The 15,717-nt window shown below is 37.3% G+C and overlaps 1 protein-coding gene across 1 annotated transcript in view; it reads left to right on the top strand.

The window, feature by feature from the left end:
* The window catches only part of LOC109439478 (disintegrin and metalloproteinase domain-containing protein 32), a 150,504-nt gene that overhangs the window by 2,719 nt on the left and 132,068 nt on the right, over nt 1-15,717 (top strand). Inside the window, exon 2 of the mRNA XM_074331501.1 lies at nt 9,819-9,898. Within this exon, the coding sequence (XP_074187602.1) occupies nt 9,819-9,898 (80 nt within the window). The remainder of the gene's footprint in view (nt 1-9,818; nt 9,899-15,717) is intronic.

The following is a 15,717-nucleotide window of genomic DNA, read 5'->3' as shown; positions in this document are numbered from 1 at the left end:
GTGTTATTTTATGGATTAATTTTAATATTGTTTCCTGGGTGATGTCTGACAGGACTGGACATCCATCTGGCCCATACCATAATTTGGTTTTGGAACTGTAGAGGTGATAAAATACGGTGAATGTTTAAAAAATGTATTACAGTAAAAGACACATTGCTATTAATCTCTTTCAAAATACTTCTCTTTCTCACTTCAGACACACTTATCCCATCAGTCTTGCTGCTTTCTGAAATAGTTCTGGAAGTCTTTCATTAATGTCTTTAGTTGCATTGTTGTGACTGCCTCAATATCCTGAATCGATTCAAAACGTTTACCTTTCATGATCATGTTGATTTTGGGGAAGAGCCAGAAGTCGCACAGTGCCAGATCCAGTAAATAAGGTGGACGAGGACACACTATAATGTTTTTATTTGTCAGAAATTGCTGTACCCAAAGTGATATGTGACATGGAGCGTTGTCATGATGGAGGATGAAGTAAAGACACGAAAGAGGACTTCCAGAACTTCTTCAGAAAGTGGCAAGGAAGGTGGGATAAGTGTGTTCGAAGTAAGGGGGATTAATGGCAATGTATCTTTTACTGTAATGCATTTTTTAAATTTAAACATTCACTGTATTTTTGATCACACATCATAAGTACAATGAACATCTTTCTATCTTTGCATTTCTTCTACGGTGGCATGTTGCCCATCTCTATTTGTTTCGAATCTTTAGTATCATTTATACTAATGGTGATGCTGTTTAGAAATGGTAACTTTGGGAGGTAATTAAGATTTTGTGATACGAGATCATTAGAGGGTTGTGATCACAAATTAGGAGGAATGGATTCTAGCAATTTATTGGTTTGGTCAGCTGTCATAGCCATCATAACTGGAATTTTAAATTTCAACTGCTGTTTAGGGAGAGCTATCAGAAGAGTCAAGTGTCTTGAGATTAGTTTATCCCTTAGAAGAAACAAGATACTAGCCTGGAATTTGCCTAAAATATCTTGCCTGATTAAATGTACTGGGGCAGAGGTCACAAGGAGAAATTGGAGTGATCCCTGTAAGGGACCTATACTACTGTGTTTCCCCGAAAATAAGACCTAACCGGAAAGTAAGCCCTAGCATGATTTTTCAGGATTACATCCCCTGAACATAAGCCCTGATGCATCTTTTGGAGCACAACTTCATATAAGACCCGGTCTTATTTTCAGGGAAACATGGTAAAAGGCCAAGGGAGAGACTTGTATATTTCTTTCCATGACATGATTAGAACCCCGCAGAATTTTGATTTTTTTCTATGCTATGAGGAAAAGATATTGAGAGGCTGGTGGGGTTAAAAACTGATGAAGTTGCCCCGGCATCAATGAGGGCTCTAATGATTTCTTCCCTAATTGTTAGTTCTACTTTGCCCAAAGAATTCAAAGGGAAGATTGAAAAATAAAACCTCTGGATATTCCTCAGAGCATCCCTAGTCTGAATGCATGTTTGAAATAAGTGGTAGGTGCTTTATTAATTTCTTAGGCAATTCATGAAATGGAACCATACAAGGAACCTCTGCCTGTTGATAAGGCTTTCACTTTAATTTTGGACAATATTTTTCTCCCAAGGACCTGGTTGTTTGCAAATAATGGCAAATGCCTTGTGAAGATGGAGTCTGCCTAGGAAATTTTTCTTCTTTTCTTTGGGGCCTCCTATTTGAGGCAGATAGCTGTTGGAGTTGCAAATTCGTAATTTGAGCAGCTTTGCTCTTGGCTGATTTATGGATGGTTCTAGCCATTTGCAAGGTTAATAAGTAGTTTATTTATTAGAGGCCATTGTAAGCCAATCGTATGATGTCATTTAACTAAGGTTCTCAGTTCTTCATCTAACCCACTAAGGAACATGGCATTGAAAAGCACCTGAAATCTATGTAATTTTACTAACAATTGTCACCCCAATAAATTTAATAAAATAAAATTAAAAAAAGAAAAGAAAAAAAAAAGAAAAGCAAGTAAGTAGAAGCATCAATTTTCTCTAAGCCTAAAAACTGCTTAAAAGCAACTTCTAGGTGATTGTAATAATCTAGCACTGGTTCGTTAGGATTTTGTATGGTTTGCTGGAATTTGTCCTGTAACAGAGGCACATATTGATAAGTTCTAATTGTTCCACATACTAGTCCTTTAATACTCTTATCGTACCTGTAGTAAATCAAGTGGATGAGGATGGAGGTTTCTTCAAGACTTCAGAGCTATTAACGGCACTGCCATTCCATAGTACTCTGTCGTGTTGAATCCACACACTGTCCTTGACTCCATGCCTATAAATAGTGCCTTCTTTATTGTTACAGATTTATGTAGTGCCTTCTTTAGTATTCCTGTTGATCAGGAAAGTCAGTACCTTTTTGCCTTCACTTGGAAAGGCTGATAGTACACCTGGACTGGCTTAATGTATGACAGCTAGATTCTCAAAGCTACTTCTGCATTCAATCTGTTGCTATGTTTTATTTGAAGTATACGAAGAAAATCAGTGTATGTAATTGGTAAAGGGAGAAGTATTTTAATAGCCTTTTCAGATAATTACCAGTATTCTCCTTTGAATATTACACTAAAACTTGATAGATGATAAAAGTTGCAGTGTGGAATCTAAAACATACCAATGGATTTTTCTTAAATGCTACATTAAAATCCATTGGTCTATCTTGAACTTTAATAGATCTTTTACTCATACTTGTATTACATTTTTTTTTAAATTTATTTTAAATTGTGGTAAAATACACATAACATAAAATTTACCATCTTAACCATTTTAAAAAAATGGATAAACTTTATTTTTTAGAGCATTTTAGGTTCACAGCAAAACTGAAGGAAGGTACAGAGATTTCTTACCTCTGTCCTCACATATATACAACCTCTATTATTGACATCCTATACCACCTGGTGCATTTGTTACAATTGATGATCCCACAATGACACATTATTATCACCCAGAGTATATAGTTTACCTTAGGGTTCACTGTTGGTGCTGAACATTCTCTGGATTTTCACAGAATGTATAATGACATGTATCCACCATTATTGTATACAGGCATACCTCATTTTTTTGTACCTCATTTTTTTGCACATCAGATATATTGCGTTTTTTACAAATTGAAGGTTTCTGGCAACTGTGTGTTGAGCAAGTCAATTGGTGCCACTTTTCCAAAGCATTTGTTCACTTCATGTCTCTATGTCACATTTTAGTAATTTCTGCAATATTTCAAACTTTTTCATTATTACTGTATTTGTTATGGTGATCTGTGATCAGTGATCTTTAATGTTACTATTGTAATTGTTTTGTGCATCATGAATCGTGTCCATATAAGATGGGAACTTAATAAGTTTGTTCTGGATGCTCCATTCCTGTCTTCCTCCTTCTCCTCAGGACTCCCTATTTCCTGAGATGCAACAGTATTGAAATTTGGCCAGTTAATAACCCTACAATGGCATCTAAGTGTGCAAGTGAAAGAAAGTCACACATCTGTCACTTTAAATCAAAAGCTGGAAAGATTAAGCTTAGTGAGGAGGATATGTTGAAAGCCAAGATAGGCCAAAAACTATGCCTCTTGTGCCACACAGACAAGTTGTGAATGCAAAGGGATGTCCTTGGAGGAAATTAAAGGTGCTACTTTAGTGAACACATGACTGAAAGAAAGCAAAACAGCCTATTGTTGATATGAAAAAGTTTGAATGGTCTAGATAGATCAAACCAGCCACAACATTCCTTAACTGAAAGCCTAATCCAGAGCAAGCCCTAACTCTCCAATTTTATGAAGGCTGAGAGATGTGAGGAAGCTGCAGAAGAAAAGTTTAAAGGTAGCAGAGATTGGTTCATGAGGTTTAAGGAAAGATACCGTGTTTCCCCGAAAATAAGACCTAGCTGGACCATCAGCTCTAATGTGTCTTTTGGAGCAAAAACTAATATAAGACCCGGTCTTATTTAGCTATAATATAAGACTGTAATATTATATTTTACTATAATATAAGGTATAATGTAATATAATATAATTAATATAATATAATATATACCGGGTCTTATATTAATTTTTGCTCCAAAAGACCCATTAGAGCTGATGGTCCTGCGAGGTCTTATTTTCGGGGAAATACGGTACCATCTCCATAACAAAAGTGCCCTGTGAAGCAGCAAGTGCTGCACGTTACCCAGAAGATCTAGCTCCGGTAATTAATGAAGGTGGCTACGCTAAACAACAGATTTTCATTGTATTAATAGATGAAACAACCTGATATTGAAAGAAGATGCCATCTAAGATTTTGATAGCTAGAAAGGAGAAGTCAGCGCCTAGCTTCAAAGGAGAGGCTGACTCTCTTGTTAGCTGTTGACTTTAAGTTGAAGCTAATGCTTGTTTACCATTGTGAAAATCCTAGGGCCCTTAAGAATTATGCTAAGTGTACTCTGCCTGTGCGCTACAAATGGAAAAACAAAGCCTGGATGACAGCATATCTGTTTACACCATGGTTTACTGAATATTTTATGCCCATTGTTGAGACCTACTGCTCAGAATAAAATACACGTTTCAAAATATTACTGATTATTGACAATGTGCCTGGTCATCCAAGAGCACTGATGGAGAGGTACAGCAAAATTAATGTTTTATGTCTGCTGCGACAACTTCTGTTCTGCAGACCATGGATCAAAAAGTAATTTCGACTTCCAAGTCTTGTTATTTAAGAAATACATTTTGTAAGCCTGTAGCTGCCACAGATAGTGATTCCTCTGATGGATCTAGATAAAGTGCATTTAAAACCTTTTGGAAAGTATTCACCATTCTAGGTTCATGGGAAGAGGTCAAAATATCAACAGTAACAGGAGTTTGAAAGAAACCTCATGGATGACATGGAGGTTTGGAGAGTGGAGTGGAGGAAGTAACTGCAGATACGGTGGAAATAGCAAGAGAACTAGAATTAGAGCCTAATTCTAGAGGAGCCTGAAGTGGAGCCTAGAGATGTGACTGAATTGCTGCAATCTCAAGATAAGACTTCAGTGGCTAAGTAGTTGCTTCTTATGGATGAGCAAAAAAAGTAGTTTCTTGAGTTGGAACCTACTCTACGTGGAGATGCTATGATGATTGTTGAAATGACAAAGCCTTTAAAATATTTCATAAACTTAGTTGATAAAGCATCAGTAGGGCTTGAGAGGATTGACTCCGATTTTGAAAGAAGTTCTATTTAATAGCATTTTATGCTACTATTAAACAGTATTGCATGCTACAAAAAAATTGTTCATGAATGGAAGAAACAATCGATCCAGTGGACTTCATTGTCTTATTTTAAGAAATTGCCACAGTCACCTCAGTCTCCAGCAACCACCACCCTGATCATTCAGCAGCCATCCACATCGCTGTAAGACCCTCCACCAGCAAAAAGATTATGAGTCACTAAAGGCTCAGATGATGGTTAGAATTTGTAGCAATAAAGGTTCAGGTCTGACAATTAAGTTCGCAAACTTGTTGCAACAATGTTGCTAACTTTTTTTGATATCAGAGGGATTATTCATTACGAATTTGTATCAACTGGACAAATAGTTAACCAAGTTTACTATTTGGAAGTGCTGAAAAGGCTGCGTGAAAAAGTTAGATGATCTGAATTTTATGCTAAGTCATGGCTCTTGCATCACGACAGTGCACCAGCTCCCACGGCACTGTCTGTGAGGGCGTTTTTAGCCAGTAAACAAATCACTGTATTGGAACACTCTCCCTACTCACCTGATCTGGCCCCCAATGACTTCATTCTTTACCTGAAGATAAAAGAAATATTGAAAGGAAGACATTTTGATGACATTCAGAATATCAAGGGTAATACGACGACAGCTCTGATGGCCATTCCAGAAAGAGTTCCAAAATTGCTTTGAAGGGTAGTCTAGGCACTGGTGTCAGTGCATAGCTTCCCAAGGGGAGTACTTTGAAGGTGACCATAGTGTAATGATATTCAGCAATGAGGTATGTAGCACTCTTTCTAGGATGAGTTCACGAACTTAATTGACCTTGTATGTCCTTTTTTTAGACATAATGATGATACACACTTAATAGACTACAGTATAGTATAAACATAACTTTTATTTGAACGGGGAAACAAAAATTCCTGTGACTTGCTTCATTGTGATATTCCCTTTATTGTGGTCTGGAATCAAATCTGTAATATCTCTTAGTATGTCTGTATAGAGTAGTTTCACTGCCCCCAAAGACCTCCATGCTCTTCCTAATCCTCCCTCCCCCCTAACTCCTGGCAACCACTGGTCTTTTTACTGTCTCTGTAATTTTACTTTCCCAGAATGTCATATGCATATATATTGATAAGCATTATATATTATTTTTTTTAAATTAAAGTTTACCAGAGTGACAATGGTTAGTAAAGGTACATAGGTTTCAAGTGTACAATTCTGTAATACATCATCTATATATTGCACTGTGTGTTCACCACCCAGAGTCAGTTCTCCTTTCTTCACCATATATTTGATCCCGTTTACCCTCATCTACCACCCCTCTCCCTCTTACCCTCTGGTAACCACTAAACTATTGTCTATTTTGAAGTATTGTCCCCTTTATCATTATAAGATATCCATCTTTGTTACCTTTTTTTTTTATCTTGATATCTATTTTTGTCGGATATAAATATGGTTATACCTGCTTTACTCTGGATGGCATTTACTTCGAGTATCATTTTCCACCCGTATACTTTGACTCTATATTTGTCCTTGCAGCTGAGATGTGTCTGCTGAAGGCAGCATATGGTTGAGTTTTGTGTTTTGATCCAGTCTTGAACTATGTGCCTTTTTATTGGTGAGTTCATTCCATTTATAGTTAGAGTGATTATTGATCTATGAGAATTTCCTATAGCCATTTAATTAATTAATTAATTAATTCTGGTAGCTCTGTGCCTTCATTATTTCTTTTCCTTTGTGTTTGTAACTGTTGTCTTACTTTGGTGGTATTCTATGATTTTTTCCCTCTTTTTATGTTATATGTCTCTGTTTTACATTTTTGTGTGTGTCTTTAGGCTTTTTAAAAGAAAGTTTCATATATACATACAGTAGTGCCTTTTTCTTCTGAATCTTACCTCCATTTCCCTGTGCAAATTCAGACCTTTATTCCCTTCCCTTTTATGTGTTTGTCACAAATTATCCCTTTTTATGCTGTGAGTTCATCTCAAAATTGCAGTATCTGTTATGTTCTTCTCTTTTAAAAATGTTTTTTACCTCCTTTAAACTTTATGTAATATTTAAGTATATAATACCCTATTCTGAATAAGGGTTGCAGTTTCCTGGTTCTATCTGTGAGACATCTTAACATAGTTTTGTATCGTTTTGTCTTTTTGTGTCAAGTGGAACAAACCCTTTCAATATTTCGTGTAATGCAGGTCTTGTGGTGGTAGATTCCCTCAACTTTTCTATGTCTGGAAAGGTCTTTACTTTTCATCTCTAAAGGATAACTTTGCTGGATATAGTATTTTTAGCTGATAATTTCTCTCTTTCAATAGTTTGAATGTTAGATTCCACTCTCTTCTAGCTTGTAGGTTTCCTGCTGAAAAAAAAAAAAGTCTGTAAATAATCTAATTGGGTTTCCTTTATAGGTTACTGTCTTCCTTTCTCTGGCTGCCTTGAGAATTCTTTTTTTGTTGTTAATTTCTGACAGTTTTAATATAATGTGCCTTGGAGAAGGCCTTTTTGGATTGAGATAATTGGGTGTTCTGTTTGCCTTTTGGCTTCGAGGATCTAGCTCTTTTTATAAGTTTGGGAAGTTCTCATCAACTGTTTGCTTGAATAGGCTCTCTGTACCTTTCTCCCTCTCTTTTTTTTCTGGTATACCCATTATTCTTATATTGTTCTTTGTGATGGAGTCAGATAGTTCTTTTAAAGTTCTTTATTTGTTTCTTTCTTGTTTCACCCTCAAGTCCCTCTCTTCTTCCATCTGTATCATTTCTAGATTTTTATCTTCAATATCACTAATTTTTTCCTCCTACCGGTCAGCAATATTTCCTAAGCTCCCTAGTTTATTTTTCATCTCTTTTATTGAATTCTTCATCTCCTGAATATCTATTTGTTTTTTGTTTTAAGTTTCAAACTCTTTGGTAGAGTACTCTTTTTTTGTTCATTGATTTTGTTTCTGAGTTCATTGAACTACCTATCTGAGTTTTCTTGTATCTCGTTGAGTTTTTTTGAACTGCAATCTTGAACTCTTTGTCATTTAAATCACAATTTCCATGTTTTTATTTTTCTGGAGATTTTTTCATTTTCTTTCTAAGTTGCCTTGTTACCATGTTTATTCAAGATATTTAATGTATTTCTTTTCTCTGCCTAGTATTTTTGGGAATGAAATCTGTTTTTTGAAGAGTGTTTAGCACTTCTGTATCTAGCAGGTTGATTCTGTTTTCCAGTAGGTAGCGTTGAATTGCAAGTTTTTATTTTCTCTTGCACTGCTAGGATGTCGTGGATCTCTGTGGAGTAGTGGAAAATGTCCCGTGTTCCCTGGTAGGTGAGCGTCCCCTCTGTGACCAGGTTGCCTTGGTCTCAGGGCACTATCCCTGTGCGGGGAATGTGGTGGGTAATTGGGTCCCAAGCCTGTGAAATCCCAGCACTCTCTCCTGCAACTTGATACTGCAGCAGTGCTGTACTGTCTGAGATGTCCCAGTTGCTTCCATTTGGCTGCACCGTGATGAGTGGTGGTGGTGTCAGCTGGGAGGGGCCAGTTCATGCGTTTGTGGCTTTCTTCTGCTCCCAGTAATGGTGGCTGCCAGACCTCAGCTGCCACACCTCTATATCTCTGCCCCTGTCACTAGCATTAGCTGCAATTTGTACTTACCTCTCAGGAAGGAACGTTTCTGCTTGTCCAGTTCTAAGGGCTGCAGATAATGTGCTGTGAAACCTGACATTCACTGCTTCAGCTTCTGCTGGAGCCCATGCTCCGGGAGAGTGAGGGAAGGCAAGGTCTGGAAGACTAAGCAGAGGTGGCTACAGGTCTGGGGTTTTGTTTTCTGTCTGGTAATGGTGGCTGCTAGACCACAGCTGCCACACCTCTGGGCTCTGTCTCTGCCCCTGTCACTGGGCTCAGCCACAGTATGTACTGAACACTCAGGCAGGAATGTTGATTCTACCTCTGCTTCCTAGGGCTGCAGAGTGTGCACACTGTAACCCGATTCCTTCCCTGCTCCCCAGTCTGGCAGTGAGCTCCGGTCTGTGTCTGTTGCACCCATCTCTATTCTTCTTCTGTCCCTCCTACCTGGTTTTCTCTGATTAACTCACCTTCAGATATTCCAATGTGCGAATCTCTCAGTTGTGTTTTTGTGTTGAACAGGGAATCCTTTGTTGAATTATAGCTGTCCAACTTGTTGTAACTTCAAAAGGAGAGACCAGGAGGACCCCTTGCTGCTGATGTCACTTGTGATTTTTTTTTCTCATATGCTCGTATACCCATAGCATTATTTCTTTGTCTGAGACAGCCAATAACTAGTAGAATAGTCTGTTTTAATTATTGTTGGATTTTCCTGTAATGCAGTGTGGTTTTTAGTCTGTTGTTTCAAATTTTTTAATTCAGGAAAGTTTCCTTGAAGTATATGTTTGATTATTTTTGGTCTAGTTCTGTTTACTTCAGGAACAGCAAATTTTGTGTAAGTAGATACTACGCCCTGCATATTTTATGGTCTCTCATAACTATCTTGTCTATTTTTAAATTGTTTTCAAGATTTTTATAGGCGTATACAGTAACGACTCATATTTGTATACTAAGTGAATCTTATGAAAGAACCTGAACAAATATTTAGTCAGGTTTAAGACACAGTTATTAACTGTTTTTATTTTTTATTTTTTCAGGTTCTCAAAATTCATTTCTACAAATCGTATTTCCAGAGAAAATCCAAGCAAATACAAATGATATTTCAGAAGTAGAAAATGTGAGAGATATTTTTTACAATCGATATATTTTTTTTATATTAAATTTATTGAGGTGACAATTGTTAGTAAAATTACATAGATTTCAGGTGTACAATTCTGTATTACATCATCTATAAAACAATCGATAATATTATGTGAAATTTCTTATGTTTTTATATGGCAATGAGATATATCAGTTATATTATAGTGGGAATATAAGTGTCCAGTGTTCCTTATGATAAGGAATTTAAAGTTTTGATGGTAAAAGCAAGTATCTAAGTCAGAGTGTTCTATTTTGTCTAACATTTGTCATTTCCTCATGGTAAAACTGTTAAAAGTTCAAATACAGAAAATAATGGAGAAAGAATTACGGTCTTATCTGAGTGATATCTAGATGATTCATATGAAGAGAACAATTTTCTTTAAAATGGTAAAGGGGACTCTCTTTTAATTAAAGCCTCCTTTCTAATTTCCACCCAGCACGTACCAGTTCTCAGAGAGAAGAAACCCTTTAGTCTATTATTTTTGTTAGAAAAGGTGATACTTTATCTTATTCATCAATTTATTTAACAACTATGTCTGGATTGTGTGCATTGCTATATGCTAAGGATCTTAGGAGATTAAAGAAAAACACAATGAATCAAGCCTTGCTTATAACTGGTCAATATTTTGATATCATTTTATTTTTAAACACTTTTGTTGAGGTATAATCTGCCCACCACAGACTTCACCCATTGTTAGTATGTACAACTCAGTGATTATTAATACATCAATGGAATTACACAAACATTACCACAGTCCAATTTTAAAACATTTCTATTAAGAAGTTCCCTCATGCCTATTTTCAATTCTGTTCTTCCATTGTCAGCCCTTGGCAACTGCTGATCTGGTTTTTGTGTCTATAATCTTGCCTTTTCTAGATATTTCATATAAATAGAAACATATGGTATATTGGGCTTCTTTCATTTAGATTTATCCATTTTTTTTAGCACTTATCAATAGCTCATTAATGTTCATTTCTTAATAGATGTAGATAACACATTTTGTTTACCCATTCATCAGTTGATATTATGAATAATTCTGTTATAAACATTTATGTGTGGACATAGATTTTTCCCTCTCTTGGGTAGATTCTTTGTGAAATTCCTGTGTCACATGGTAAGTTTATGCTTAATATTTTAAGAAACTGCCAAACTTTTTTCCATAGTGACGTACCATCTTATATTTTCCATCAGCAATATATGAGGGTTCCAGTTTTTTTTTACTTGTCAACACTTGATGTTGTCTAACCTTTTTGGCGAGAGTTATTCTAATGGGTAATATAGTGTTTTTCATTGTGGCTTTCATTTGAATTAACCTAATGAAAGATGATGTTGAGCATCTGTCATGAGCCTATTAGCCATTTGTATATCTTCTTTGATGAAAATTTATTCATATCATTTGACCATTTTTACTGAATTTTTTTCTCTTTATTTTTGAATTCAGAGAATTTGTTATATATTCTAGATACAAATTCTTTATCTGATACATGATTTGCAGTTACTTTCTTCCAATGTGTCCTGTCTTATTTTCTCGTTGGTATTTTTGAAATACAGGCATTTTCAATTTTAATGATGTCCAGTTTATCCTGTTTTCTTTCTATCAATCTTGTTTTTTGATCATTGTGCTTAAGAGCTGTGTTATGGTCTGAATTGTATGTACCTCCCAACCCTGAATTTATTTGTGGAAGCCCTAATCCCTGATGTGACAGTATTTGGAGATAAGACCTATAAGAAGGTAATTAAGGTTAAATGAGTTCAAAAGAGTAAGGCCATAATCTGGTAGGATCTGTGCCTTATAAGGAGAAGAGACACCAGAGCTCTCTCTTTCTCTCCGCCTGTACACAAAAAACAGCAATGCGAGGGCACAGCAAGTAGGTGGCCATCTGAAAGCCACGAAGAGAGATCTTACCAGAAAGTAACCCTGCTGGCACCTTAATCTTGGGCTTCTAGCCTCCAGAACTATGAGAAAACAAATTTCTGTTGTTTAAGTCACTCAATCTATGGTATTTTGTTCAGGCAGCCTAGGCCAACTAATACAGATTTTGGTTCTCTGAAGTGGAGTGCTGCTGTAACAAATGCCTAAAAATGTGCAAGTGGCTTTGAAATTGGGTGATAGAGGCTGGAAGAGGGTTTTTTTTTTTTTTTTTTTTTTTTTAATGATTTAAAATTTTCCAGTTAAAGTTGACGTACAATATTATATTACTTTCAGGTATACAACATAGTGATTAGACATTTATATAACTTATGAAGCGATCATACTGATAAATCTAGTATCGATCTGACACCATACATAGTTATTACAGTTTTATTGACTGTGTTCTGTATGCTATATTTTACATCTCCATGACTATTTTGCAACTTTCATTTTGTACCTCTTAATCCTTCGTCCCTTTATACATCCCTCCAATTCCCTTTCATCTGGCAATCATCAAAATGCTTTCTGTATAAGGTTATTTCTGTTTTGTTTGTTCATTTGTTTGTTTTTATTTTTATTTTTTTTTGAATCCACATATAAGTGAGATCATATGGTATTTGTCTTTCTCTGTCTGACTTACTACACTCAGCATAATACCCTCTAGGTCCACCCATGTTGTCGCAGATGGCAAGATTTCATTCTTTATTTTTTTATTTTTATGGCTGAGTAATGTTCTATTGTATATATGTACCATTTCTTCTTTATTCATTCATCTATTGATGGACACTTAGGTTGATTCCATATCTTGGCTATTGTAAATAATGCTGCCGTGAAAATAGAGATGCATATGTCTTTTTGAATTAATGTTTTGGGTCTCTTTGGATAAACCCAGAAGTAGAATTACTGGGTCCTTTTCAGTCTCTTGTTATGGCCTTTGTTTTAAAGTCTATTTTGTCTGGTATAAGTATTGCTACCCAGCTATTTTTTTAAATATCTATTTTCAGGAAATATCTTTCTTCATGCTTTCTGTCTGTATGTGCCTTTCAATCTGAAGTGAGCCTTTTGTAGGCAGCATATGTAAGGATCTTGTTTTCTTATCCATTCAGCCACCCTATCTCTTTTGATTGGCGCATCTAATTCATTTACATTTAAAGTAATTGTTGATCAAAATGTAGTAGTTATTATTACTTTACTATTCATATTTTTGATGTTTTTCTTCTTTATAAAAAAGTCCCTTTAACATTTTTTTGTAATACTGATTTGGTGGTGATGAACTCCTTTAGCTTTTTTTTATCTGGAAAGCTCTTTATCTGTCCTTTGATTCTAAATGATAAGATATGCTGGGTAGAGTAATCTTGGTTGTAGACCCTTGCTTTTTATTGCTTTTAATATTTTGTGCCAATTCCTTCTGGCCTGCAAAATTTCTGTTGAGAAATTAGCTGATAGTCTTAGGGCAGCTCCTTTATAGGTAACTAACTGCTTTTCTCCTGCTGCTTTTAAGATTCTCTCTTTGTCTTTAAACTTTGGCATTTTAATTATGATGTGTCTTGGTGTGAGCCTCTTTGAGTTCATCTTGTTTTGGACTTTCTGGGCTTCCTAGGTTTTTATGTATATTTTCTTTGCCAGGTTAGAGAAGTTATTATTTCTTCAGATAGATTTTCAACTTCATTCTCTCTTCCTTCTGTGCCCGTATAATACAAATGTTGGAGGCCTCTTAAACTATCCTTATTTTTTGGATCCTTTTGTCTTTCTCTGTTCTGGTTGTATGTTTTCTGCTACCTCATCTTCAAAATTGCTGATTTGATCCTCTGCTTTATCTAATCTGCTGTTGATTCCTTCTAATGTACTCTTCATTTCAGTTCTTGTATTCTTCATATTATTTTTATGTTTTCTGTCTCCACTTTTATGTTTCCTATGTCTTTGTTGAATTCTCACTGAGATCATTGAGTATTTATATAACCAGTGTTTTGGATTCTGCATCAGGTAGATTGCTTGTCTCCATTTTGCTTAGTTCTTCTGGATCTTTGATCTGATCTTCCATTTGGGACATATTTCTTTGTTTCTTCATTTTGGCTGCCTTCCTGTGTTTGTTTCTATGTATTAGATAGGGCTGCTATGTCTTCCGGTCTTGGTAGAGTGGCCTTATGTAGTAGGTGCCAATTGGTGTGATATCCCTGATCACCTGAGCCAGATGTTCCTGGTGTGTCCCTTGTGTGGGTTGTGTGTGCCCTCCTGTTGTAGTTGAAGCTTGCTTGCTGTTGGCACATCAGTTGGTTGGATTGATCCTTATGCTTACTTACTGGCTGTGAGGATTGGCCACGACCACAGTGTACCAGTTGTTGTGCAGCGGCTGACCCCACAGAGTGGGATTTGCCCCAGTAGGCTCTGGTGCCTGCTGAGACCACTCATTGGGTGTGCCACTTGTGGGGCTAATTGGGTGGTATTCTGTTGTGGTTTGGAGTTAGCCACTGGTGTGCTGGATTTGGGGCATCTTGGGAGGGGCTCCTGTGTAAACCCAGATCAGATGCTACCTGTGACTCATCCAAGGGTACCTGGTTGGAGCTACAAAGTGATCTGTGGTTGGTTGCTGCCTATACTGGACCTGGAGGTACCTGGGAGAGACCATGTTGGGAACTGAGGCTGGCAGTCACCAGTACCAGGCCTCCAGAAGCTCAGCCAAAGGCCCAGTGCACCTCAAGGCCTGCTGCCACCTGCTAGCTGTCCATAAGGTTCAGCTGTTGAAAGAGCCTTGGCAGTACACAGGTTGGGTAAGGTGGGGCCACAGGGTTTCACCAGAGTGAGGCTAATGATGTTTACCAGATTAACGGAGATTCAGGTTTGGCACCAGTGATGAGTTGGGGCCATTCACCAAAAGGCTCAGAGCACATCAAGGCCAAATGCTGCCCTACTGGGGTCCACAGACCCAGAAAATTGTTCAAAAAAGACTGCAGTGCAGGCTGGGGCTGGCTGCCTGCTACTGAAAGTGTGTCTGGAAGTGCATGAGTTGGGTAAGGTGGGGTGTCAGGGAGTCACCAGGGTGGAATGAGTGGATTTCACCATGCCAGTGCTGATCCAGATTTGGCCACATGTGGGGGAGGGTTCAACACAGGAAATATGGCACTCACCTGTAGGCTGCACAGAATGAGGGTGGCTGTTCCTTTGGCCCTTGTCCTGAAGCCGCACAATTCAATCTCTTCCTACATGTCTCTGGCACTTCCCAAGCTGCTGTCCCTCCACTGGAGCCCAGGGTGAGTACCTGCTAGTTAGAGAGTCTGTGTGTAGGCTCTTTAAGTATGCCTGGGTTTCCAGCAGTCTTCTGTCTCACCCAGATGGATGGAATCCCACTGTTTTTCACAGCCAGATGTTGTGGGCCTTCTCTTCTTGGCACAGGTGCTCTGGGCTGGGGAGCGTAGTGTGGAACTGGGATCACTTGTTCCCCAAGAGGGACCTCTGCAACTGAGATATCCCTCTTAATTCTTAACTACCAAACGTGGGTGTGGGGCCAGCTCGTTTTGCGTGTCCACCTATCTTCTTTATGTCATTATTTATATGACTCCTATTCAGCAAGTCTTCAGATGGTTCTCCAGGTTGATTATTCTATAATTTAGTTGTAATTTTAATGTGGTCATGGAAGGAGGCAGGCACAGTGTTTATCTACTCTGCCATCTTGGATTCTTCTTGAGCTGTGTCACAGTTTTGCAGGTAACTGTGCTTACTGAAGCTTTCCATTAAGTGTGGCTTCACGTTTTTGAGAGTATTGATCATTTCTGAGTCCTTGTATTCTTACAAATCTTAGAACTCCCCTGTATTTTCTCTCTACTAAACAGCCGATGTTATATAGATCTTCTTCTGTTGGTTCTCCTATTGTCTTTGATTTGCATTC

This window comes from Rhinolophus sinicus, linkage group LG04, assembly GCF_036562045.2.
Source record: "Rhinolophus sinicus isolate RSC01 linkage group LG04, ASM3656204v1, whole genome shotgun sequence".
Taxonomy (NCBI): Eukaryota; Metazoa; Chordata; class Mammalia; order Chiroptera; family Rhinolophidae; genus Rhinolophus; species Rhinolophus sinicus.
The sequence above is the reverse complement of the archived record's forward strand: the minus strand, read 5'-3'. Positions and strand labels throughout refer to the sequence as shown.